Genomic DNA, 25847 nt, shown 5'->3' on the forward strand with positions numbered 1-25847 from the left:
AGGACTCGCCCGTCTTATTTATTTTGTTGCTTTTAGAGCTAAAAAGAAGGCAGAGCCAGAGTTTGGCTGTAAGTCAGCCGAAAATCTGAGCGCTACTTTGAAGTTGCAGAGGGGGGAGAGGGTCGAGATTTGGATGCAGCTCTGCTAAAAAAGACAATAATGTGCCCGAAAGCGAGTATTAGCACGTAGCTTGTGTTTTCTGCGTGGAAATGCTCGGGGTGTGAGGGGAGGGGGAGGTTTCCTCAGTTTCCTCAGTTTCCTCAGTTCTCACCGGGAGGGGGAAAAAGTTGAGTCGGAACTTTCCAGCGGCAGAGACGGGGCTTTCGCGCATAGAAGGCGGGGAGGGGTGCGGGTCCAACATGGGAAACGGGGTGTGCTCCCGGAGGCAGCGGAGGATCTTCCAATGTCTCCTTCTGGTCACCGTGGTCTGCGGGGTGATGTACGGGGGCATGATGTCGTACGAGATGCACAAACAGCTCAAGAGGACGGAGGCGATGGCACTGAAGTATCAGCAACACCAAGAGTCGCTGTCGGCACAGCTCCAAGGTAAACACGGGGGCGGAGAGGTGATCGAATGTTTGTCCACAGCTGACACGACGTTACGTGTCACGCCAGACTCCGTGGATAAAACTGCATTGTCATTATTGTCGAACATGCCGAAACACCCTTACATCTTTTAAAACAAATTGGAGGACTTGATATTACTTTACTTAACAAACTTAAGTTCGGCGTTCATTTAGCACCTTAAAAACCAGACTGGGTTACAAAATGTTTGTATAGACGTGTTTAAGGTTTTAAATAAAAAAAAAATTAAAAAAAGTTCCGTCTTCAACATTCCTGGCTTTATTGTAAAGACTGTGTGCTTTACTGGTAATGTTAATAGTCAATTAAATATTTGGATCTTTGGCACACAGCAAAACTGAGAAATTTGATCAATCTGAGATAGTTAATGATAAAAGCGTCCTGTAGACAAACGAATCACTATATTAATCAGTAATAACAGTACTCATTAGCTGAGACCCCATGAAAACCAGTTGTAAACTGAAAAGAGACAGATTTCCCAGAAACATCCTAACTTTCCTGCCACATCTGATCTAGCTGGATTAGAGAAATGATACTTCAGTAAAGCCGCCAATAAACTGGTGATGGCTCCTGATCTCCTGACAATGAGATGAGCATATTTGCCTTTTAAAAAAATGTTTTAAAAGCATATTTGCCTTTAACGAGAGTTCATTTGTTTTTCCAGAGGTGCAGTCAAAGTGAAATTAGCCCCGTCACTTCCTGCAGCTGTGGTCAACTGAGGCTATTACAACACAAGCGCTGGTTGCAGTCACTGTATTTTAGCTGTATTCCTAGAAGTCTTAGAGCTCATTTTGTCTTTGTTTTTGTTTTTCTTGATGTTTAGCCACCATGGTGCAGGATGTTGTTGCCATGCTGGCATCCTTGACTCTCAGGTAATCGCTGAAACTAAAAAGCATTACGTTGGAGAAAATTCCCAATTGTGCCCCAGTTATTCCAGAGGATCACATCAGATTCGATTTTGCCTTAAACTTGTACGTTCATGAGCAATAAGGAGTAATTTCCCACAGATTGCCGGAACTTCTAAACACTGTAATGAGCAACATAGTGATACTCAAGTTCCTGCTATAAACGTGGCCTTTAAGACAATGCGCTCATCAGCACAGTTTGTTAGCTTACTTGACAGAAATCCATACATTTGCTTGTCATTTCTGATCATTTGAGTAAAGAGCACCCATATTAACAAAAGTGCCCAAAACCTTATGGAAGACTGGGAGTTCCCCTATCTTGATACCAGATACAGTATACCTATTATATCTAGATGGTCACAGTATATCGCCACTCTGTTTCTGGTTATACCAGTATTACAGGGGGGTGGATGTATTTCCACAGACCTGAACTGAAGAATGACTAAAGGGATCTTCTTATGTCAGCGAAAGCATCAAAACTTAACACAAAGCAGTTCTCTTTACCTTGAAGACAAAACACCCCCTGGACCATATTCAAATGCATGCAGACTTCTAGAACTGACCGGTGAAAGATTTAGGGCAGCTTCACGGTATGGCAAACCGATGGGTAATAGGGAAAAATGGCTTACCGGTACTTGTTTATTGTTGGATTAAAGGCTGGATTACATTGTCAGGTTCTGAGTCTGAGCTGAAAGCCTGACACACTTCTTTGCTTCCTGATGTGGGCGCAAACAAACCTTGTTCTGAAAAGCCATGTAGGAGCGGGCTCTTTGCCCATCGGCTAATTTTAAACTCATGGCATAATGGCAAGGCCCGAAACCTCACATCCTGTCAGCACAGCAGCATGTTCACGCACGCTTATATGGAGGAAGCACTCAGGGTACTGCCGAACAAGATTGTTAAAATGTTGTGAAAGTGGGGTGAAGTTCCTGAAGTTGGGCCTTTTAATAAAACCCTTCTGCTGCTAGTAGATTAAGATGCAATGAAGGTCTTTTAATGTGAACGTATTTGTGTGTCTCTATTTACTGGAAAGCAGATATAGTCCATATCTACTGATTTTCAGGACCACACATTGAAGCTTTTACTGCTATTTTTTATGCTTAAGGTGTTTCCAAATAATTGCTGGATTTGTGCCAATAAAGCCTTGCTCTACTGGCAAATCAATTTGCAACAGGAGACTGTTTAGAGGTATAGACCTTGCTAATTCTTCTGTAGTGTCATGACAGTATAGGGTGCTGTATGAGGAATCCACTAAGTTTTTTAACAAGGTATATTTACAAGGCCTAGGCTAAAAGTTCATCGTTGAGAATGCAAAAGCTTAAAAGAAAAAAAAAATTCAGGCAACAGATTACATCACATCCAGTGATGTCATCCATAACAGGGTCCTGCAGTGTACCAGCATACATTATGTAGATTTCAACTTCCTGTAGCTCAGCTCTCTCCTGCTTGTGCGCCACACCCATAACTATCATTGTGAAACAGTGCATCGTTCAGCCAATCACAAAGCCACTTGACAACCACAGCTGACTACAGATTGCTGTTTTTCTGGCCCTATATTTAGAGGTTGGTTATAGCTTGAGGGGTGGGGGCAATGTGAGGGTTGTGAGCCAGGCACATTGATTCCCTGTTATCCACTGCAGCCACAGGCTGGCAGTCATCAGTCATTTAAAGCACTTTAAGTCTTTAACAGGCACTTTGTGGTTATGCGTGCACGCTGACAAATGTGTCACTGTGATTTAACAACCGGCCCTATTTCCAAAGAAGTTGGGATGGCGTGTAAAAGCGTCAGTAGAAACAGTGAGCTGTTATTTACTAATCACCTACATCCTGTATTTAATTGAGAGCAGTGCAAATGGGAGCTCATGAAATATTTAAGATTTAAAATTTAATGTTTGTTTTGATGCTCATTTTGATGAGCGCGAGCTTCGATGGCACTGACACGTTTCGAGAAATTGCGTGTTTGTCGCAACACGTCGTCTTTTAACAACACGTGGTGAGCTTTTGGGAGCTGAGAAGCTGCAGTTTTGAAACCAAAATGTTTCAACATTCTTGCTTAACATCTACAGTTTGAGGCCTTGATAGTGACAATGGGTGACATGCAATATTTAGCTCTTTGGCTTTTGATGTTGTAAATTTGCAGCTGATCGAGGGCCTGTATATACTGTGTACACTATTTTACTCTGTTTACAAGTAGCTCAAGAACATTAATGTGAACTGTAGATATCAACATATTTTACATCCTTTCAATGTTACCTGTAGACTCAAAAAACAAACTTGATGAAAAAGAAAATCTTGTGGGGAGTAAATACGCAAACATGCCGTGTTTCTTTGACCTAATATCACTTCCTGGATCAGGTCATGTGTCTCACAGTCTTTCTGAGTTCCTGCCCCTGTAAGGCCTGACCTGATTGTAACAAAGAGTGACTTGTAAAATAGGTTACCCGTCAAAGACATTAGTCTTGAAGTTTGCAAAACTTAGTAGCAGACAGTTAGTTCCAGCGCACATAAAATATTCAATCAACACTTTTTAGATTCTTGGGACATGCATCTGTGTTGAACTTCACTCCTAAACCTAATTGGTCTGTTGTGTTTGTATGTCTGGTGTGTATGTGTGTATACACAATGGAAGTAGGAATGTGAACCAACAAAAACGCCACAGAAAATTTTTTTCCTGGCCCACATTTCCTTTTCAACACCCTGAGCCAAATCTAACTGATCTTATCCTCGCCACATCTAAACCAGTAGGTCAATAAATGTCACCACCATAGAAGGCCCCCTTGTTCTTATCTACGCTCAAACCACACTGTGTTTCATCGGTCTGATGGGGAGATGCCCCGATCTGATGTTTGGATCAAATATCGGATTGATCGTAAGTCAAAAAGCTGTATCTGTGACAGTGGCCTGAACTGTGAGGTCGGTGAATTCAGTTCTGAGTTGTTCTCCGTTTACTACGCCACGTGCCACCAACACTGCCAACAGCAGAGCTAATGTAGCATGGAGACAGCTAACAACAAAAGAGTCAACAGTCTGTGGCCATTTCACACTTGTAGCACACACCAGCAGCTCTTTGTATGTTTGCGTTATTGGCCCTCCTCCTGTAGCTGCTCTCTCTTTGCTGTAAGCCTGTTGCATGTATATATGTACATGCTAAGTGAAAGGCCCACGATAGCAGTGAAGTGTGTAGATGCTAAGCAGAGCTTTGCAGACTCACCTGTACATGTTGTAACTGCGCTACAACCACTTAGAGTATTAAAAAATGTGGAACAGCCAGTTATGTGGCCTGCTCTGGTTTTTATTTGTGCTGTTGCTTATTCTTTAGCTCCCCCCCCCGTGGCAGAGAAGACAGAAGTCATATTATACAAAGAAGTTCTTTGTAGTGGATCCAGGTTTTCAAAAGCAATGAAAACTCTCCATTGTGCTGTCTTTGCTTTCCTTGTATGCTTTTATGACATTTGGTTTTTGACTTTTGACAGCTGAAGTTGTTTTTTGTGTGTTTATATTCTGGACCTACAGCACTATTTGTTTTTAGGTGGCTAAGGTTCAGGCCTATGTGATACTCATTGCTTCTTTGAATGTAAATTCATCTGCACATTGCTCGATCACTCTTCTATTACAGTACATAATATTCTGCCAGTAGATATAAGGCACTTTTCATGCCCCTGACAGTACGTGTAGTGACTCTGTTTTGAAATCTTTTCTCTGTACCGTGTTTCAGTACAGTTAGCAATTGTTTGAGATCTATTAGCTCTGAGTTGACCACAAACAATTTAGTTTCTCTCGTGATGGGAAACCAAGTATAAATGCAAACCACAACATCACTCATTATGGCCTGAGCTCTACAGGGAATCAGTACAGTGCTATAAATTAAGCTTTAGACTCCAGTTGTTTGTCGCTCTAGCCCAGCCCAGTTGGCCCACAGTGAGAGTGTAGCCTAGCTGAGCTCATCTAAGAAAAACATAGCCTCATCTTTGGCACTGCTGAGGAGGTTCAACGCCTCAGAGGAGCGAAATAAAATCCAATCTGGTGAGGTTTTAGACAACCACCTGATCAGGCGTTGATGAAAGAAACTTCGGGAAAGTTTGTTCACTTCTGCTTTACTGCCATTAAGCGTTATATGCTACTTATTCAGAACTGATCCCGGCAGCATTATAACATGCGAGTCACAACTTAAACTTATTGTATTCTAAAATCCGATGAGGAAAGACCAGAGAGTCTGTTGGGAAACAGATGGGATTACTTTAACTTCTGCATGAAAAAAAACAGCAAGTGGTGCAGCATGAACTGTTTATCTAAATGGAATCAAATGAGCACACTGTACAGAATCATAAAAGGTATTTTCTTTTTATACACCAGTGCCATAAAAAATGTTCTCACAACGCATAATGAAAAAAGTGGATATAACCACTTTAAAGCAACATTGAGAGTAAAAACGTGGTGAGCTGAATTGTGCGGGTGACTTTTGTTGTCATTACATTGGCTTTTCATATGATAGAAGCAGGTTTTTTGTCCTCTTGATAGTTAGGTACCTTTATTTACACTAGCGCTGGTCTGTTAGGATCAGCTTTCCAGTTTCTTTGAGCTTCGTTTTACTCTCTTGTTAATTTCCTGTCCCTTCTTCTTTTACCCCTATCCTTCTTTCCTTTTGCTGCCCTCATGATATTAAAACTAAATATAGATGTAGCGAACAGTTATCTTGGAATCTGTTGAGGTGGCACTCAGAGGGAAGAATAGCCACATCATCAGTTTCACTGCCCAGCCCCCAGTGGAAAGGAATAAGTGAAGATTTAATGTTCAGAGTTCTTGTTTTAACAGTTAAATCACATGCTGCCTGAAGACCAGAACAAATGGGGTTTTTTTTGGCCTGTCCCGTTTGGCTCTTTTGCCATCAGAATTATTGTCTAAAGGCAAAGAAAGATGCCCAACGGAATAACTTTACCAAATCGACCAACCCAGCCTTGCCGTATTGGTCTATATGATTCGCCTTTTATTGTTTATTTTATTTTAACCTGCTAAATACGGGACAGACTTGACTGGGGAAAAGAAAGGGGAGAAAGAAAGAGGGAAAGAAAAACAGCGGGGAAGAGGAACGGTGATAAAGGGCAAAAAACCCAAAAAACAACAAAATAAGCAGACAAAAAATACATGTATCAATCACCTGGAACACCTGTTGAGAAAGAAAAAAGAGAAAACAAGCAGGAAAAAAAGAGCAATAGAATAAACAACATCACGATGATCTATGGGAATGTAACGGTAAATACTAAATATTAAACATTATTGTGCAGCACGTCAGATCGACAGCGCACAGTGTGCTTTGAGGTAGGAGCCAAAAAGGGTGTAGTTTGTGTGTGTGAGCACCCGTGTGTACAGCTGTGAGCATGTAATGATCTGTTAGAGGGTGTGGGGGGGCCACAGCCCCATCCTCCAGGGCTTGAAGCAGGTATGGAGGAGATCAAGGCTCCAGACATCCAGAGGCCCCCAGAACACAAGAGACTCAGGAAGACCAACAGAGGGGCAGCCGCGCCACTGTCCCAGAAAGAGCTGACGAGAGTCCCAGATGAGGGGTCACTCAGCAGCCGCGGAGCAGAAGCCAGGGGGGGTTGCAGTGACGCGCCCGTGAGCTCCGCCGGCAGCCAGCTGTGCCAGAGTGACCGAGCCCCAGGCCGAGGGCACCTCACCCCTGAAGTGGCCCGAGCGAGCTCCAGGCCCCGACAAGCAGCCCCGGAGTGAGCCGGTGGGTACCCAGACGCCCATCCCCGGACACAAAGAACCACCAATGCACCGATGTCTGAGGGCGTCTGCCACTGGCAGGGGGAGTGGTGGGGGGAGATAGGCCTCCATACCTTGAAGGGCCTGAGATGTCCCCAGAGAGGTGGCGTCTGATACCCGACCTGACATATAGACACAGACATACAGGCACACACAGATACAAACATCCATTCCCACCCTCATGCTCTCATATGCAATTACATGCAATATATATATATATGCAATCACCCAACGTGGAGACAGACATAAAGAGACGCTGTACACACAATCACACTCCCCAAGCGTACTCTAAGCCCCGGGTCTAGGTACCCTTGCCCCTGGAAGGGGAAACTGCACCCAGACCCAGGTAGTGTTACCCTTTTCCCTGGGGTGGAGAGAAGCAGACTGCCCCGGCTCGGCAGCAGCAGGGAGGCCCCACATTCCAGACCCCAATCAGACGGCCAACTCCTCCTCCTAGCCCCCCCGCTCCAACAGGCAGCAGAGAACAGGGGTGTGTGAAGACTCCAAACCTGACCAGAACAAATTAATAGCGGTACAGTCAGATTCCAACGTGAGACGCTGTCCAGTTGTCAGTAGCTTCCTACTGAAATGTGTTAAATAGATGTAATGCATTTAGTGAAAAAATAAACTGAGGTTAATGGCAAGTTAGAAAATGTGTCCAAGTTAGAAAATGCCTTCACGAGTTGCCTCAAGAACTGACCAAAGCTGACTCGCAAGAAATAAACCTGACATTTCTCAGTATGTTGCACTGCTAACAGTGATCGAGGACTACTTATGCTGCTTTGTTCACAGTCGGGTTGCTTTTTGTTTCTCTGATTTAGAAAAGATGAGGATCATCAAATGGGGAGGAATAGGGAGATTATGGAGAGTTCAGAGCAGCGGTCCCCAACCCCCGGGCCTCGGACCGGTACCGGGCCGCGAGAGTTGAGGCTCAGGTGTGAAATGTATAGTTTTCAGGGTTTTTATCGGTTTTCAGCGTTATTTTGTTATCGTTTTTATCGTTTACTCGGTTTTCCTGGGTCTTTTCACGTGTGTTATGAATAAATTTTCTTTTTTTCGGTACCGGTACTAGTTTTATTTTGTTGTATTTATCCGCGACACCTTAAAGGCCGGTCCATGAAAATATTGTCGGGCATAAACCGGTCCGTGGCGCAAAAAAGGTTGGGGACCGCTGGTTTAGAGGATAGCTGGAGAGGTAAGAAGTGAATCTAAACAGGTACTCAAGCTTTTAGAGCATGAAGAGGATAAGACTTTTATAAGACTATTCTTTTCATATTCTTTTAACAAATACAGCTGAGGTCAGGAGTTTACATACACTTATCAAGGACATGAATGGCATGGTAATTTGGGACTTTTAATAATTTCCTTGAACAAAAAAACAAGTGTGACTTCATTTAGGATTTTCTCTAATCCACACAATGTCAAAATTATACATACTGTCTTAAATATATACATATACTCAAAGTGCTGACAGTTCTACAGTATATTTGCCATGGTCAAGCGCTAACTCCTCAGTAGTGATCACAATTGACTACTGGTAATTTCTCTCTGCAGCATAGAACAGATTTGTTTGACACCTTATTGGTTTGACCAATATTCAGAACAATGAGAAAGTCCAAAGAACTCACTGAAGATCTAAAATTGTATTGTAGAAACAACCCAGGAACCAGCAAGGCTCAAGCCTGCCATGAACTAGAAATTGCCAAATCGCCATAGACTGAGAGTATGGGAAGAAATAAAGAAACTGCTGAGAAAAGTTTTATGATGAGACAAGACAAAGACCTAGGAATGCTGTATCAGCTTTCAAGCATGGTGGTGGTAGCATTATGCTGTGCGGCTGCTTTGCTGCCTGTGGTAATGGTATTTTGCAGAAAGTGGATGGGATAATGAGGAAGTTTGACAACATCTAAATTCTTCAACTTCACCTCAGATCAACAGCTAGGAAGTAGAGATGGACCGATCCGATATTACGTATCGGTATCGGTCCGATACGGACCTAAATTACTGGATCGGATATCGGAGAAAAATAAAAAATGTAATCCGATCCATTAAATATCACGAAAGCACCTCACAAAACTTGCAACACGCCGTAACTCACCTCAGAACGTTAGCAGTCGGAGCAGTATGCATCACGTGATAGAGCGGCTGTGGCATGCGGGACCTGTCGGTGGTCTGGATAGCATTTGGAGCTTCGCTAGCAACCCGGCATTTCATCTCCGACAAAGTTATCCCCGAGAGAAGTAAAGCAAGTGTGTAAGTCCATCTCTGAATGTTTGTAAAGCATTCCTGCGTTAAGCTTAACAACTAATATATGGAGCGACTGCCTCTCTCTCTCTCTTGCTGCTACTTCAATCATGAAACTGCTTAACGATCAGCTGATCGGCTTTTCTGTCACGAGTTCGTGTCTCTAGTTTACTTTTGGCCCACTTTGCACCAGAAAGAGGAAACCAGCGGCTGAACAACAGCAGCACGTTTAAGCTCGATAAGCTGTTGTTAGAATTTATTTAATATTACTTTCTACTCGAGGATCTTTTTCTACGTAGCTGACGCTGGTAACTGTGCAGGGGCGGATCTAGCAAAGTTTAGCCAGGGGGGCCGATAGGGCATTAACAGGGAAAAGGGGGCACAAAGACATACTTTTCTTTCTTATTCTCATTTAAAATGTCTAGCTTTTAATAAATAATTATCTGACACCCAAAGTTTTAATTTGATGTAAAATGAATAGAAGTCAATTACTGTATATAGTGACTATTAAGTCTAATATATATACCCTAGTAAGATATAGTACTTTTTCCTTTGGGAAGGTACCATCTGTGCAGTCTGCAATTTTGTTGAAGAAAGATGTTGAATCTATTTAATATTGAGGGGTGGTTTCCTATTTTTTATTTATTTATTTTTGTTGTTGCTGGGAGTTGGAACCCTATTAGTTAGGTTGCTTAATATTTATGCTAAGTACTCTTTAAAATACCAGAATAGGGAGGATGGTGTAGGTTTAAGTTTATTAGATTGATCAGTATTGCTGAACTATGAAATTTTTTTTTTTTTTGCATACAGGTATAACAGAATAGCTTTAGTGTAGTTGTTGTTTTAAACTTGAGTATGAACTTATACAAAATGCAGCAAGATATTTAAAAAACAGTTTTGTTGATTAAAAAACACTATCGGATTCATATCGGTATCGGCAGATATCCAAATTTATGATATCTGTATCGGTATCGGACATAAAAAAGTGGTATCGTGCCATCTCTACTAGGAAGTTTAAATTTTGAGGGAATATTGTGTTCCAACAGGACAATCATCCCAAACATGCATCAAAACTGTTTTTGTAAGGGATAAAGCTTCTACAATGGCCTTCCCAAAGCCCCAACCTCATTGTTTTTTGTCGACTACACTTAAAAGCCCCTTAAAAAGTTAAAGATATGTGCTGGGAAAAGAAGAGTTCAAAGAAATCACCGAAAGACCAAAATTATCAGACATTCGTGCTCATGAATGTATGTAAACCTCTATTTGCAAATGTATTCTCAGTATATCTGCATACTTAGCAGCAATAGAATGACGGTGTGTATGTAGTCAAATTTTACCCAGAATACTTTGCTCCTGCACTGACCTACTTCCCCATGCTTTGAATATTGCTTGATGTAGACTGTAGATATCTACGTCAAGCTAGTTTGCTAAGAAAATTGCCAAAAGGATCTTCACTTCACTTGACTAATGTTGAGGTTGTTTTTGCAGTCCAAGTGTTGGTATTGGAGCTTTGTGTTTGGTTTGCTGGTCCAGATAGATGTCAAAGCACTCACTAATCCTTCCCTTAATTCATCCCCTCCATGTTTCCTGTAGTGGTGTATGAGCATCGCTCCAGGTTGGAGAAGAGTCTTCAGAAGGAGAGGTTGGAGCACAAAAAGGCCAAAGACGGTGAGAAAAGTAGCATGTACACTCAGTCTCGACTTAAGGAATTTGTCCGTATTGAGGAGTTTGTGCTAAAGTAAATATTAGACTGCAGTAGAGTCAGTTTTTAAGACAACATAATTATTGAGTTTAAATTTAAGAAAAAATTTCTGCAAAATAGTGCATCTATTTAAATTGTAATCTCAAGTGTAAATTTGGTTTCAATTAGCTTCTTTTCTGTTGTTTTTGTCTTTTTCAGATTATCTGGTTTATAAGATCGAAGCGCAGCAATCATTGAACAGAGAGAAGGTATCTTTTGTACACTACAGTGTTGCTTTTTTATTTGTTAGTTGGCTTCTTTATTTTGTCTGCTTGAGATATCTGTGCAGAACTTGTGTGCAAACAATTATCTCTCTTTTTTTTTTTTTTTTTTTTTTAAATCCTCTAACAGCAAGAATCAAACGGCAAATACAACTCCTTACAAGTCCAACATCAGATGTTAAAGGTCAGAAGCCCAAAACACACATAGATACACTCACTTATCCTCTGGTTTTCTTCTTCCTTTTAACACAGACATCCTCATATTTAACCTTTCTTCCTCTTATCCAAACAGACAAATTCTTCCTGGCCTTTTGTCCCTTTTTTGTAGTTTTTGATGTTATGTTTGTAACAAGAGCTTTCCTTCAGAATCAGCACGAGGACCTGAAGAGGCAGTATTATGATCTGCACGAGCAGCACCAAGTCCAGGGCAAGGATCACAGCCGGCTGCTGGGTGAACACAAGGAGCGCTACGATAAACTTCAGGAGGCCAAAGAGATAGAAGTCTCCCAGCTCAAAGGTAATGACTTGTGCCAGGTTTCTGCAAACAAACACTGAATGAAACAATGTAAATATGAGTGTAAGAAAGTTAGCTTTTATTATTAGCTCATCCGGATGATGAACTGATGAGCTAATGCCGCAGCGGGGTGGACGAACTTTTTTCAGTATTTAGCAAAGTCATTAACATCAGAGTCTGTGTGACATCATAACTGCACAGAATGATAAAGAACTTTTATGAATTAGATTTCCACATTAGCAGGGCATGGTTTGGGCCTTCTTATCACCATAGTGCTAACATCAGTTATATGTTCAAATGCAATGACCTGCTGTTCACATATTGTCATGCTTTTTATGGTGACCCATGTAGTCACACTGTACTCCTGAACTCAAACCCTTTAATGTGCTGGTTAGGGCTGGGCGATATATCGAGCTTTTAAAAATATCGATATATTTTCATACGAGATATAAAATGTGACAATATCGTTTATATCGATATAGTCTATGTTACGTTATAATTATACTTGTGGAGCCGCAGGTTTGCCTCTCTTTCGTCCACTTATGTCTCTACGCAACGTTACTCGGCCTCGCCTCTCCTTCACTGAACACAACTCCGCCTCCCCCATAGCTTCACCTGCAGGCAATGACAAGATGAAAGCGGAAAATCTCCGTTAGCGAGTTACCGTGCGTGGGGCTGGACGGCGTCAACGTGTTAGCGAGCTAACCGCGCTAACGACATGCAGCCAGGAGGGGCTGCACGGCCTAAAATCCTTTCATTTTCTCAAAAATCGACAGTGCGCCTTATGTATGAATTCTGGTTGTGCTTACTGACCGCGAACCGATTTTATGTGGTACACAGCGCTCAGCAATCTGTCAAAAAATGTTTTAATATGACTTTGCTAAGCTACGGAGCTGCACCGCTTGATGGATTGTCGGAGTGTCACTACCCGATCCGTACCGGAAACCCGATCGGTACCCCGCATGCGCAAATCTTACGTCACTTCCTCTCTTTGCGACATTCAATATATTTGAATGATGCGGTTAGCGCCCAGTTAGCTCCTAGCATTTCTCAACAGCTCTGCCTTCTTTTCGACTGCCCGGGACATTTAGACAATGGATAATCCGTATACAAAGAAATTCATGCTTTTCTCCTCAACAGAGAGCGTCCCCCGATTGAGCAACAGCGCCGTAAAATAAGAAGAATGGCGCCTAATTACAGAGTTAATAATGCAGACTTTGTAATATCTCACGTGTAGATTCATCAGCCAGATGAAGTGTTTACTGACAATTGACAGTGATAGCGCACATCATCATCACTATTCCAACAATCCTCTCCTCACAGACAAGCATAAACACGCTAGACTATCGCTAAATCAGATTTAACACACGTTTATAATGACGATAATTCAGTTTATAATAGGGTTTATTCGCTCGGTCAGCAGGTGGCGATATCCTCGTACACTGGGGAGTAAACTGCCATTAAACGAACAGAAGAAGAAGAAAACATCTGCACATGCGCGGTACGGATCGGATAGACCCGATTTGTACGGTCAGACTGTACACATGCGCAGTAAGGATCGGAGAGTCCTGATCCGTAACTTTCTTTTTATTTTTCGTTTTTGTCTACATTGTACTGAAATGCTTCATTATTGCAAACATTTTAAGATATACTTGTTATTCTTAACATCTTAACAGATACTCTGACCCATAACTATCGTAAAACGCTACGACCGGAAGTAGAAACCTTTCGGGCATGCGGGGTACCGATCGGGTTTCCGGTACAGATCGGGTAGTGACACGGAGGATTACGGCTACCGAGGAGGAGCCTCGCGGAGTGATACGTACTGTGTGTGTATAAGGACCACAAATGGCACCTGTTCAGAGACGTGGTGCAGCTGTGAAATCTGTCTCTTTGTTATTACGCTCAGCGTCTATTAGTTTACATTTTCACAGCACAATTGTGAGCTTTTTGTTATGCACAAAAACAACATTGTTTTCTTTTATTTATGGACCATGATTATTTAATAAATGCTGATAATTTATTTTTGAGTAATTTCTTCATGTACATCTACGCTGTATATAAATAAAAGTGCCCGCGTGACATCTGGGACACAGTGTGACTAAGAACTCTCTTTTTGTTCTTAACTTATGGCTTTAAAAAAAAAATCGAGATATATATCTTATATCGCCATCCAGCTAAAAAATATCGAGATATGAATTTTGGGTCATATCGCCCAGCCCTAGTGCTGGTGAACAAGAGTGATTTCTCCTGGATGTGACCGTTTTTCAGCCTTCTTCACTTTACATTGGATTTTAATTCTCGCTAATTTATATAGCTGCCTTTTACTGTAAAATTGATCTTTTCTAGCTCGACAAATGACATCACGTCTCTGAGCCTAGGATACGACTATAACAGAGATGCAAAAGAGAAAAATTTGTATTGCAGAGAAATGATCTTCAGGGGAACAAGTGGAACCACAAATAATAGCAATGAAAAAGCCCACATTCATCCAGGTCCCTGAACCTTACGCGTGTTCCTGAAGGAGCAGTCTAAAACCTGTGCAGGTTACAGCAGGAATAAAACATCTGCCATGACATCTGTCACATTGGTCCATTAATACATTTTGGACAACTGTATGAGAACCTGGGTGTAGTTTATGACTGAGGACAGCTTTTTCCCACCATTGATCCGTCAGCATGATTCCAAGCTCGCACTCTCTGGCAGTTTTGTCTAGTATCCAGGGCCGTCAGTGTGTCATATTTTGAGTATAAGTGATTTTTTTCCACTTTTACTCTGTCTCCATCTCCTGACTTAATGACATACTGCATGTAAAATTGCTTTTATTTTCACATTTCTGGACTGCAAAATGATTTTGTCATATTTTACAGTTGAATGGTGTGAAAACAAACGTGGATTTAATTTGCTTTTATAAAATATTCAAATGTTGGTAATATGGAGTATAAGGACAGACAAGTAAGAGTTAATATGACTGGTTGTAATAATTGGAAAGTTATTGCAGGAGAAGTTGTTTGACATGTTTGTTTTTTTTTCTTCTCTTTATTTCTGATTTGTTGCGGTGGCAGAGAGTGTTGTTAACCTAAGAGAGGAAAATAAACAACTGAGGAAAGCCCATCATGACATTCACGTGCAGCTACAGGACGCCCAGGTGAGAAAGACTCTGGACATTTCTTACTTTTCTTCCTCCTGTATGTCTGCACAGATATATTTTTTCTTTCTTGTCATAAATGTGAATGGCTCCTTGGCTCACTTTTGTCGGATTTGCTTGTTCAGATCCACCATCAGGACCTGAAGGCAGCCCACGATCACCTCGCACTGACGCTGGAAGACCACAAGAGTGCGCTGGCTGCAGCTCAGGTAAGGGTTCAGCCTCCTGGTTTACTGCAGTCACTGAGTACAGCAGCTGATTGATGCCGTAGGCAGGGGGGGTTTGTGTGTTTTTTGGCAAATCTATAATTGTCTTTCTCCTTAAGAGTGACCTCTGAACTGCCTGAACAGTTTACTGAATACACTGAGCTCTGCTGATAGATACTCACTTTCATTTCTCTCAATTCCCCCACCTCTCTCTCTCTTTCTGTCTGCATTTACTAATTTGTTTTAAAGCCTGGCCTGCTTTCCATCAGTGCGTTTGCTTGGACACACACACACACATGCATACACGCTCTTTCCTTCACTCCAGGGGGTTTGATTTAGTCAGGGCTGTCAGCGCAGTGCATCTAAAGCACACTGCAGCCAATCAGCCAGAAAGCTATAATGGAGGGAGTGGAGCGAGACGAAGGGACGAGGGAGGAATTTAGCAAGAATTTTTAGAATTTAACCCTCTGGCCTGTTCTGAAAGTATGCGCGTATAAAAGGATTTAACGGTACGAGGGCCAAAACTGAACGGACAGTTTGAAAGAAAGTATCTGTATCACCGCAGGGAAAGCTTCATTTATTTCTTTCCTTTTTAAAAAAAAAAAAAAGATGGAAGCTAATTAATGGCTGTACAGGAGGTTGTTTTTGCTATATTTTTTTAATTTATTTTTATTAATATAGCACCTTTCGTAGATCAAAAACTGCTTTACAATAAAGACAAGCATAAAAAATACAGAAAATAAAAACATAGCATCATAAAACCCAAAACTGGTTAAAACCAGTGTGAATAAATGAGTTTTCAGCTGCTTCTTAAAAGAATCAAGACGGCGCAAAGATGGAGGCCACAGCTCTAAATGATTTATCATGGAAGAAGAGGTTTAGGCTTCTGTGTTGCATACATATATACACACTCACTAGCCACTTCATTAGATACACTTTGCTAGTACAGGGTTGCACCACCTTAATGCTTTGTCATTAATTCAACAAGGTGCTGGAAACACTCCTCAGAGACAGCATCACACAGTTGCTGCAGATCCCGTTCACTACATCCCAAATGTGTAGATGTTGCAGCGTTAATTAAGACCTGTGAGACCAGACGGTGTTTTTCCAGTTTTCTATTGTCAAGTTTTGGTGAGCCTGTGTGAGCTGTAGCCTCAGTTTCCTATTTTTAGCTGACAGGAGTGAAACCTGGTGTGGTCTTCTGCAGCTGTAGAACACATTCAGAGATGCTCTTCTGCATACCTTGGTTGTAATGAGTAGTTGTTTGAGTTACTGTTGCCTTCCAGTCACCTCGTGTTTTGCCAACTGTCAGTTGTCAGTCACTGAATATTTTCTCTTTTTCGGACTGTTGAGTTGCTGCCATGTGATTGGCTGTTTAGATATTTTTGTTAGCGAGTAGTTAAACAGGTTTACTTAATTTTGTAATGGTAAAAATGTGTTCTTAATCTTTGCCTTTCTCTTCTCTTGTTCACTTTAGGCACAGGTGAATGAATACAAACAGCTCAAGGAGACCCTGCAAAAGGCACCCAGCATGGCACAACATGCACAAGCCAACGCACATGAAGATCAGCAGGCTCACTGGAACACTGATTCAAGGGTAATCTGGGATTCTTTGGGATGAAGTAATAATACTGTTTTATTGAGAAAGACAAAAAGTTTACTGTAAATATCAAAAGATCTCAAGATTTCTCTCATGGCTCTCTACTCGGTTGGCTCACCAGGCCAATGAAGCGCACGCCCACTCTGAGGTCCAGTCCCACTCCACTGTAACCCAGCACGCCCCGTCTGAGAAAGACGAGGACAGAGAGGGAGAGGCAGAGAGGAGGAGGGAGCTGGCAGAGGAGGAGATGGCCCAAGCTGGACAGCCTCAGAAGCTGGAGGAGGACCCAGACCAGCTACAGGATGAGCAGCAGGAGGAAGAGCAGGAGCCAGAACATGAAGAAGAGAATGAGAACGCATTGGACCGACGGAAACGCCAGCCACAGATGGTCAGCAGTGGTTTAGACTAAAAGATCTTATCCAAACAGGGTTTAAACAGATCTTGAAGTGGACATCTGTTTCCTGCTGGTATTAGTTAGTTCAGTGTGACTCTGCTTATGCAGTGTTTTTTTTTGTTTTTTTTTTAGCTTTATTGAGGAAACATGGAGAACCCCCCCCCCCCCCCCACCCACCCCCCCACACACACACACACACACACACACACACACACACACACACACACACACACACAAAGATTGCTTTATATTTATATCTAAACTTGGCATCAATTCAGTGCGTTTGATGAGCTCTAATTCACTTTTTTCATGCTCTACATGATATTTCCTCTCTCTTGTATTTATAACTCTCTCAGGATCCTCCTGTGAATCTGCATCCGGAGGACCAGCTGCAGCACAAGGTGCCCCCCCAGGTTCAGCATCTAAAGTCAGCCTATGAGCAGCAGCAGGAGCAGCAGCGGCTGCAGGCTCAGAGGGCAGAGGAGGGCAGGCAGATCCAGAGGCGGCAGGAGGCCCTCCAGGCCGAGAGGGAGAGGGTGCTGAAGGACAGGGAGCAGAGGCTGAAGGTGGAGCAGGAACGTGAGCAGCAGCAGCACAGGGAGGCCGACAGACGGGAGCAGATCCTGAGAGAAGAACACGAGAGGTCAGGTTTTAAGAAAACAGAGCAGTCGCAGCGAGTAGTAAACTTTGAACCGCGGCATATTTTCTTATTACATTTCTCCAAATGAATTAATAAAATAGCTTTACAGAAGAACACGTGCCTGTACTTACTTGCACTGTACTCGTCTCGGTTATTAGGAAGAGGACTGAATACGAGAATGTGGACAATGATATTCGAGAAGACGACGGTCACGCTGAGGTTGATGAAGGTGAGATTTGCAGGAAAACGTCTTCCATATTTCTCACTGCACAAATATTCCCTTCAATCATTAGAGCTCACAGAAGCAGCCGGTTGATGGTAGTGGATTTAGTTTGTGTGTTGCGTCTGTGTGTTAACAGAGAGAGACGTTCATATGTTGCACGAGCAGGAGGCGGAGGAGAATCGAGAGACGGATCACAGAGTGCCGCCACATCAGCAGGTGGATGTCTGTCTGTCTGTCTTGCCGTCTTGCTCGCTCCATCTGTTAAAACATCCTCGGGCTCTCTCTGTCCTCCCAGCTCATTCGCTTGCTTAAGATTCACTCATTCAGCCATCCATCAGAACATCGATTCTTTAATCACCCCAGCCCACTTCCATATTCATCTGTTCCCTCTCTATCCGCACTTGTCTGTCAACCTACTGAGCTGGTAAATCTTCTGAATACTAGCCAGAGAATTAATAAAACATTACAGGAAACTGACAGGTTGACAGTTTTATTTCCAGCAAAAACATACTCATTTTATCATATCCACAGCTCTTATTCTAAATTTGTTATTTTGCTATAGGGTGACATAGACGGTGACTTGAACCCTGAGGACGACCCCAACAACCAGGGAGAGGATGAGTTTGACGAGGCCGAGGACGCCCGGCTGCCGCACCGCGCTGCCGAAGCAGATGAAAATGCGGCTGAAGAGGAAGAGGAGCCTGCAGCGCCGGCCCAGCACATTCAAATGCATCAAAACCTCAAACCGACTGTGGAGGAGGAACTGGTGGTGAGTCAGGGGAGGCGACAGTGTATTCAGCATCTGCACACGCAGCTACTGACATTACAGCAACATTACGGGCTGAACAGGAAGATGATTAGAGGTTTTGAAAATGCCAACAATGGAAGAGGAGGGGCTTGTTGGCAGCTTCAGACTAAATTCGTGCACACACACACATACAGAGCTCAGAATGGCATACTGAAGCAAGCCATGAAAGTTTGAGAACTAGAGATGCACTATACAGTATAAAGTGCTGAGCTTTGTGCGGATGTTAATCATTCAGTGAGCTCTTCAGAGAGACCCATTGTTTCAAAAATGTTTATAGCCAGACTGCATGGCGAGGTGCACCTTAATATAAATATATATTAAGTGAGAGAGAGAAACCGCAGGATCTATGATGAAAAGTAAACTTTATATCCTGTTTTAACTTGTTCTGTGATTTGTGTGCATTCAGATAGCTGGAAATCCAGACCAGCAAGAGGACACACTGGATGACCAGTACCAGGAGGAAGCGGAAGATGAGGTAACGTGCATGCTCACACACATGCCTTTCGTACTGAGTGATAGTAGAGTGGTGCAAAACACTTGAATGTAAGACTATCAAAACTAAATGAATATGGTTTAGTATAATATAATGCTGCAATACATTTGCATCTCAGTGTCGTGACTAAAGTTTCATGTTGCAATTCGTAAATGTGGTTTTTCTTGTCCTGAAGGCCCAGGAGGACATAGCTGGTGGACAGAAGAGAGATGAGGAGGGAGAGGATCAATATAAAAAAGAGAACAGAGACCAGGTATGTTCTGTGGGAAAGCAGTCAATCCTCCTTTTCTCAATTCTGAGATTTCCTTGATTCCTCTCCCATCAAATATCGGAGGCGGTGAGGAAAAGTCACAAGGGGAAAGAAGTCAAAGTAACAGGCCAAGTACATGAGCTTTTTTTTAAACTAGGCCATTTTTGATGAAATTCTGAACATGGAGTAATGTTACTACATGTGACATGTAGTCATGCACATGGTTTAATCGTCTTAAATAACTGAAACGTGTGATTTTAAAAGGTCAAACGTTTAAAGAGTCATCCCCTGCTGTTTGCCATAAAGGTTAAAAGACCTGTGTATCCTGGGTTATAGCTCCTTTCTCCTCTGCCCTCCTCATCTAGGCATGATTTCCAGGAGGGCCGAGGAGACAAGGAGGCACAAATAAGAGAAATAAGAAAAACGTAATGGGTTTCCTTGTCTCCTCTGCCCTCCTCATCTAGGCATGATTTCCAGGAGGGCCGAGGAGACAAGGAGGCACAAATAAGAGAAATAAGAAAAACGTAATGGGTTTCCTGCTTTCAAACAAAGTCCCTTCTGGAAGCAAGTCTAGTCACTCGCTAACCATTTTGGTACTGCGACTATGTAGATTATCTTTAAATTCAGCTATTGCCTGGACATTAAACCTACACCTTAATGTGATGGATCTAAAAATACAGTCTCTTTTTAAAAAAGAAAATCGGAGGCTTTGTTGATGTCAGTGCTTACTTTTTTTTGAAATCAGGATCTACTGGTCATTAGAAGTACTGCACTCCCGTTAAAGCTGCTGCTTGGTTAAGACAGAAAAGTATCGTCCTTAGATCAAAGAATTACGACACACTGTCTGTTAAATAACAATTTCAATGGCTTTACTATTACAGGATGGTTATTTTAAAAATAAAAAATACTCTAAGGTGTTTCCACCGGTCAAGGAGTTAAAGATTTTTCTTCACATCGCTTGAAGTTTACTCTCTGCTCATGCAGTCTTCCCTGCAGCTGAAACCACCAACCTCACAATCCGCTTTACTTCCTAGGCCTCCCGTTTCCCATTTAACCTGCACAAATGTGGAATTCATTTTTATTCCCAGCATCATCACATCAGGTTCCGTTCCACCTCACAAGTAACATCACACCCTGAAACCTTTCCTGGAGGAAAACGGTCGAGGTGCACACAGCAAAATGTTCTGGGTTCACATCCAGAAATATATTCACCTGTGCAGGGATTTACTGGTGTGTAGCTCGAGTGTGTCAGAGCACACTGTGCTGTCTCTGTAATGTAAACCCTGGCCCATGTGACTCACGGTAAATGAGAAAGATAGGATGTCGAGTCAGTCGGAGTGTCGTGTGTTCGCCTGCATTTGATTTAATTTGGCATATAAGGAAGTCTCAATATATGACAAAGTCTATAAGCCTTAATACTCCTGTTATGTGGTATTTTAATTGGTTTGAGATATTTATTCAGTCTTTATAAAGTCTGCAAAACATTGAAACCTTTTGAAAACCAGCCGTCCACAGAGCTGAAATATCCTTGAGAAAGACATCTGACTCCTCACTGTCAGCTGGTCTGTAACTTCTGACCTTGGAGACCGATTAGAGCGATTATCATTTATCATCTTTAATGTTTAATATATTAAAAAAAAAGACTTCATTAAAAAAAATCACATTGATAGACTTATAGTTCATACTGCCACTTACCTCCTCTGCAACAGGAGCTCAGCGGATCTAAGCTTCATTCATGCATCGCTGCACAGGAGGCAAACACTAACTGTAAATGTCTGAAATGATCGTGTTTACATGACTCCTGGTCATTAAATCAGGTTGTGTGCTTGTAATTCGCTTCCAGGATAAAGGTAAAAACCATGAAGGGTCAAGAATGGACGGGGATCACAGAAATGATGCCAAGAATAACGAGGATGTGAATTACGAGGAGGAAGAGGAGGAGGATGCAGACAAGGGAAACGATCAAAGGGCAGAAATGTAGAAGTGCCTTTTTGTTTTGTTTTTTAAAGCTTGCCTATAGTACCAATCAGGGCATTCTTTCCCTTGAATCCCAAAGGAATAGCACCAGCCATCCAGTGAGAGAAAACTGGGATATTATGCTCAGAAGATGGGGGACAATATTTCAAACACTTCTGAGATTTGAAAGGATCAGCTGACACTGTGGAAATGGACAAAATTTGGTGGGTGTAAATGAGATCTATACTGTATAGTTTTTATATAATTTTTATTCATTTAATTTTCCGTCTACTTTCTTGTCTGCCTGACTGCCTGGTAGTTCTTGTTTTTAAGAGCAGGCAGAGAATGTATTTTGTTTATCAAAGTGCTTTGTTTGAGCGCGTGTGTGTGTGTGTAAAGGATGCATGTTTATTCTGATGTCATGATCAGGCCTTCATACATATATATATGTTTCATGCAGACAGTTGTAATCACGGTAGAACTCAAATGTCATTTTCTGTTATTTATTTTTTAATAGGACGAACTCTGACAATCATAAAAAGTGCAAAATTTTGATTTTTAAAAGTCTGTGTTATCGTGATCCTTACCAGTTTTGTAAAGCTGATACATTGGTGCATTAAAAAAAATATCCTGGATATTATTACAGATGCCAATCGGTAAGCCACTTCTGGTGAAGCTGCTCACTGTGACATGTGCCTTTCCGTTCTCCTAAGTCTTTTTAGGTCATTTTACATTTGGAAAATCATTTTTGATGAGGTGGGAGCGAGAAGAGCACACCAGTTGGTGATCCTTAAGCTTCATTCAGCATGGCCTTTAATGGAGAACTATTTCATGTCCACTGCTGATGGGAATTTACTCTTAATTTACTGCAGCTTCTCTAGTCTGCTGGGCAATGTATAGTAAAATAAATGCTGAATATTTGTACATTTGTACACCAGTTATATTTGATACAGAAAAGTGCGGGTTTCATTGTACTGAATTGCTGCCTGTGTGGAATAAAGAAGATTTCACATAATTGTGATTTGTGTAGTCTGATTCTGTATATTCACCTCTTAAGATGAAGTCTTAGATGATTGCAACAAGCTGATTGACCCTCACACCTCCACCACCTTCCTCACACTCACTCAGAGTATTAAAATTGCTCAACCACCACTGACGACTTATTAGCAACCTTAAAGCGCATTTTCAAAGAGTCTTTCTGAATATTCTGGTAAAAAATTTGTATTATTTTTAAACAAAATTAAAATATAGAAACTACATAAATGATCTAAATTATTATTATTTTATCCATTTGTTAACTTTTGGGTTATTTCAGCTTTGGCTACTCTCACCTACCCTGTTTTCCCATCAGTAGGTCACTTAGGATTTGCACCTTTGATCGATTATCTAACACACAGCTGTCAAACTCCAGGCCTCGACGGCCGGTGTCCTGCAGGTTTTAGATGTGTCCTTGATACAACACAGCTGATTTAAATGGCTAAATTGCCTCCTCAACATGTCTTGAAGTTCCCCAGAAACCTTGTAATGAACTAATCATTTGATTCAGGTGTGTTGACCCAGGGTGATGTCTAAAACCTGCAGGACACCGGCCCTCAAGGCCTGGAGTTCGACACCTCTGATCTAACAGCTTAGTCACACTTGAGTGAAAAAAAGATGCCAACCTTGCAAGTTGGAAAAAATCTGATTGCATTAATCACTTTGCTGTTGGAGACCGATTGGAAGTAGTAGCGACCACTTTCACTTGCAAGGAAATTGCACGGGTCAACTGGTGGGAGGCAGGCTTTCTCTAAACAATCAGTCCGACTTGGACTGAATGCAGTCACTCAGCCAGAAATAACTGTTGTCTAATTTATAAACACACAGATTGCCAACATGTTGAATTTACTCTGAATTACTACGTGACTGAGGGCAAGTCGTCTGTTACACATCAGGGGGTTTGAGTCAACTTGCTGCCAAGTGGTTCTATTGTTGTGTTCCAACATAAAAGCACAGTCACTGAGTGCCTATGCTATTTTGCAGTTAAATCGCAGTTCTGCAGCAACTATATCAGCTGACTTGCACCAAAATTACTCTGAAGATGGCAGCTGACTGCGAGTGGTCACAGACCTGGTCCCCGCCATTTCAAAGGCGATGAGTTTGTTAGTGACCCCATTCACACACACATACAAGCATTTTTTTTTCAATATAACTCGGGGTTCAGTATCTTGACATTCGAGCCACCCCAAATGGCACAAACATTTTGGTTGTGGTGTGGTCTCCCACTACAGTGTGTATAACCATTACCCCTAGAAATTGTGGGTTGTGTATAAAATGGGTGTAATTCTTAAATACGTAATGCAATACTTTTCTTAAAGGCCTTGAATTAAAGCTGAGTGTCTGTACTTCATTCACATCTTGATTGCTCGATCTTAAAAATCTATTATGGTGGTGCACAGAGCAAAATAAACTGCAACACTGTCCAAACTGTGCCAGTCAGTCTGTATGACACGGCACAAATGTTCCCAAATGTTCTAGCCCTGCTCCTTATCTACCACTCTGAGCTGAGAGGTAAGAAGGCCATGTGTATGTGAGCTCACTCACATGGGAAATGAACCGGCAAATCAGGACAAAATGAAAATCAAACGAGAGGGGGTCGACGGAGAAAGGCAATTATCTCTAATGAACAACGTTTGTCCCTAGCACACAGTCTCAATCAGATCAACCCTCCTCCCCTCAGTCTCTATTTACGCTCTCTGTTCCCATCTCCATCACAGTACTTGTTCCTCTGCCTCTCGCTGTGCCCTCCCTTCCTTTTCCTGTCATCACCCCATCCGCTCCACGGAGGGACTGCAGGATGCTGGAGGAGTACAACGGTAACAGGTGTCTCATCATTGCGCTAATAACAGGCCATAGGAAGATGTCCACACATATATTTTTATAAAAACCAATGCAGAGATGACAACTCCTCCATCATTCCCTTATATTCAGTCATTTCACGGGTGAATCACCAGGCATAAATAATTCTTGAGACGAATGCCCACACAGTTGCCACAAATGACCAAATCTTCCATTTAACACCAGTTCAAAACTTACATAAAGCTAAAGCTCGAAGCAATATGTGTTCTTTTTCTACCCTCACACTGCAAAAGAAGTCCTGGCATCGAATACTGTCTGCAGAGATTATCGATAATACCTTAACTTTTCCTCTTAACCCTTATCCAGCTTGCAGTACATATACAGATGCATCGAGCAGATCACACTGTCTCCTTACACCAGTAACGAACTCTCATTCATCAGCTGGAGACTTCGGCGCGCATAACACACAATTGCACAAACAATCTTCCACACTTAAACAAACCCCAATGAAGCATGTAACTGGTAGCTTGTGCCTGGCTGTACGCTTGTTAGAGAGATATCAGCTTCTGTTTCTCTGTATTACTGTGAGCAAAGAGAATGCAGCTGCTTCCCATTATGTGCATAGGTGGCTGCTCGGGATGCGTGTGCGGCGGTATTCATAATCATGTTCTGCAGTATCACATGGCAAAATGTGTTTATGTTGCAGGTGCAGACTGAAAGTGAATCCATTATTACAAGAGAACAGGCTCCCATGATGTATGAATAAATCAATATCTAAGCCGTAACCCCTGCAGCACCGTTTATCTAGAACAGTGCACGTGTCATTGACTTCACCCTTTTATCCAAACCGCTTTACAATGTCAAGAGCACACATACTTTTAGCAGGTATTAAATCCTGTCAGTGTGAGTGCTTTTCAAGCCACCGATTTCTTTTTATCTACTTTTTTGTGTGTGCAAGTTGTACGTGGGTGTGTGTTTGTTGGGTCATTACCCAGTCAGCCTGAGGACACAAGAAGCCATTATCCGAGGGAGTCTGGACACTAAATGTTTGATAAGCCTCTAAAGCGGATGTCCTGTTTCTCCTCTCATATAATACACATGTCATGCAAACATGTGTAATCTAAAGTCGCAGCTACAGTTTAAAAAGAAATAAAAGTTCCCCAGAATTGCTTTTTTTCATAGTTAAGACAGTAGGATGATAATAATAATAATAATAATAATAATAATAATAATAATGATATTAATAAAATCCTCCCCTGTATGTTTCTGCTGCAGCAGAAGCAGGAGTGTAAGCGTGTCGGCTCAGCAAAGCACTGAGAGA

General features: G+C 42.0%; 1 protein-coding gene across 1 annotated transcript; it reads left to right on the forward strand.

Annotated features, from left to right (window-relative positions):
* Positions 1–251: 251 nt before the first annotated feature.
* Positions 252–22706, forward strand: golim4a (golgi integral membrane protein 4a). The gene is made up of 16 exons (XM_080888134.1): positions 252–546; positions 11091–11165; positions 11398–11447; positions 11590–11643; positions 11826–11976; positions 15039–15121; positions 15247–15330; positions 16805–16924; positions 17049–17315; positions 17678–17964; positions 18120–18190; positions 18321–18400; positions 18747–18953; positions 19399–19467; positions 19661–19738; positions 21579–22706. Exons 1-16 carry the CDS (start codon positions 360–362, stop codon positions 21714–21716), a joined length of 2001 nt encoding a protein of 666 aa, XP_080744260.1. The 5' UTR covers positions 252–359; the 3' UTR covers positions 21717–22706.
* Positions 22707–25847: the final 3141 nt, after the last annotated feature.

The sequence above is a fragment of the Rhamphochromis sp. 'chilingali' genome (genome assembly GCF_963969265.1).
Source record: "Rhamphochromis sp. 'chilingali' genome assembly, chromosome: 8".
Classification (NCBI taxonomy): domain Eukaryota; kingdom Metazoa; phylum Chordata; class Actinopteri; order Cichliformes; family Cichlidae; genus Rhamphochromis; species Rhamphochromis sp. 'chilingali'.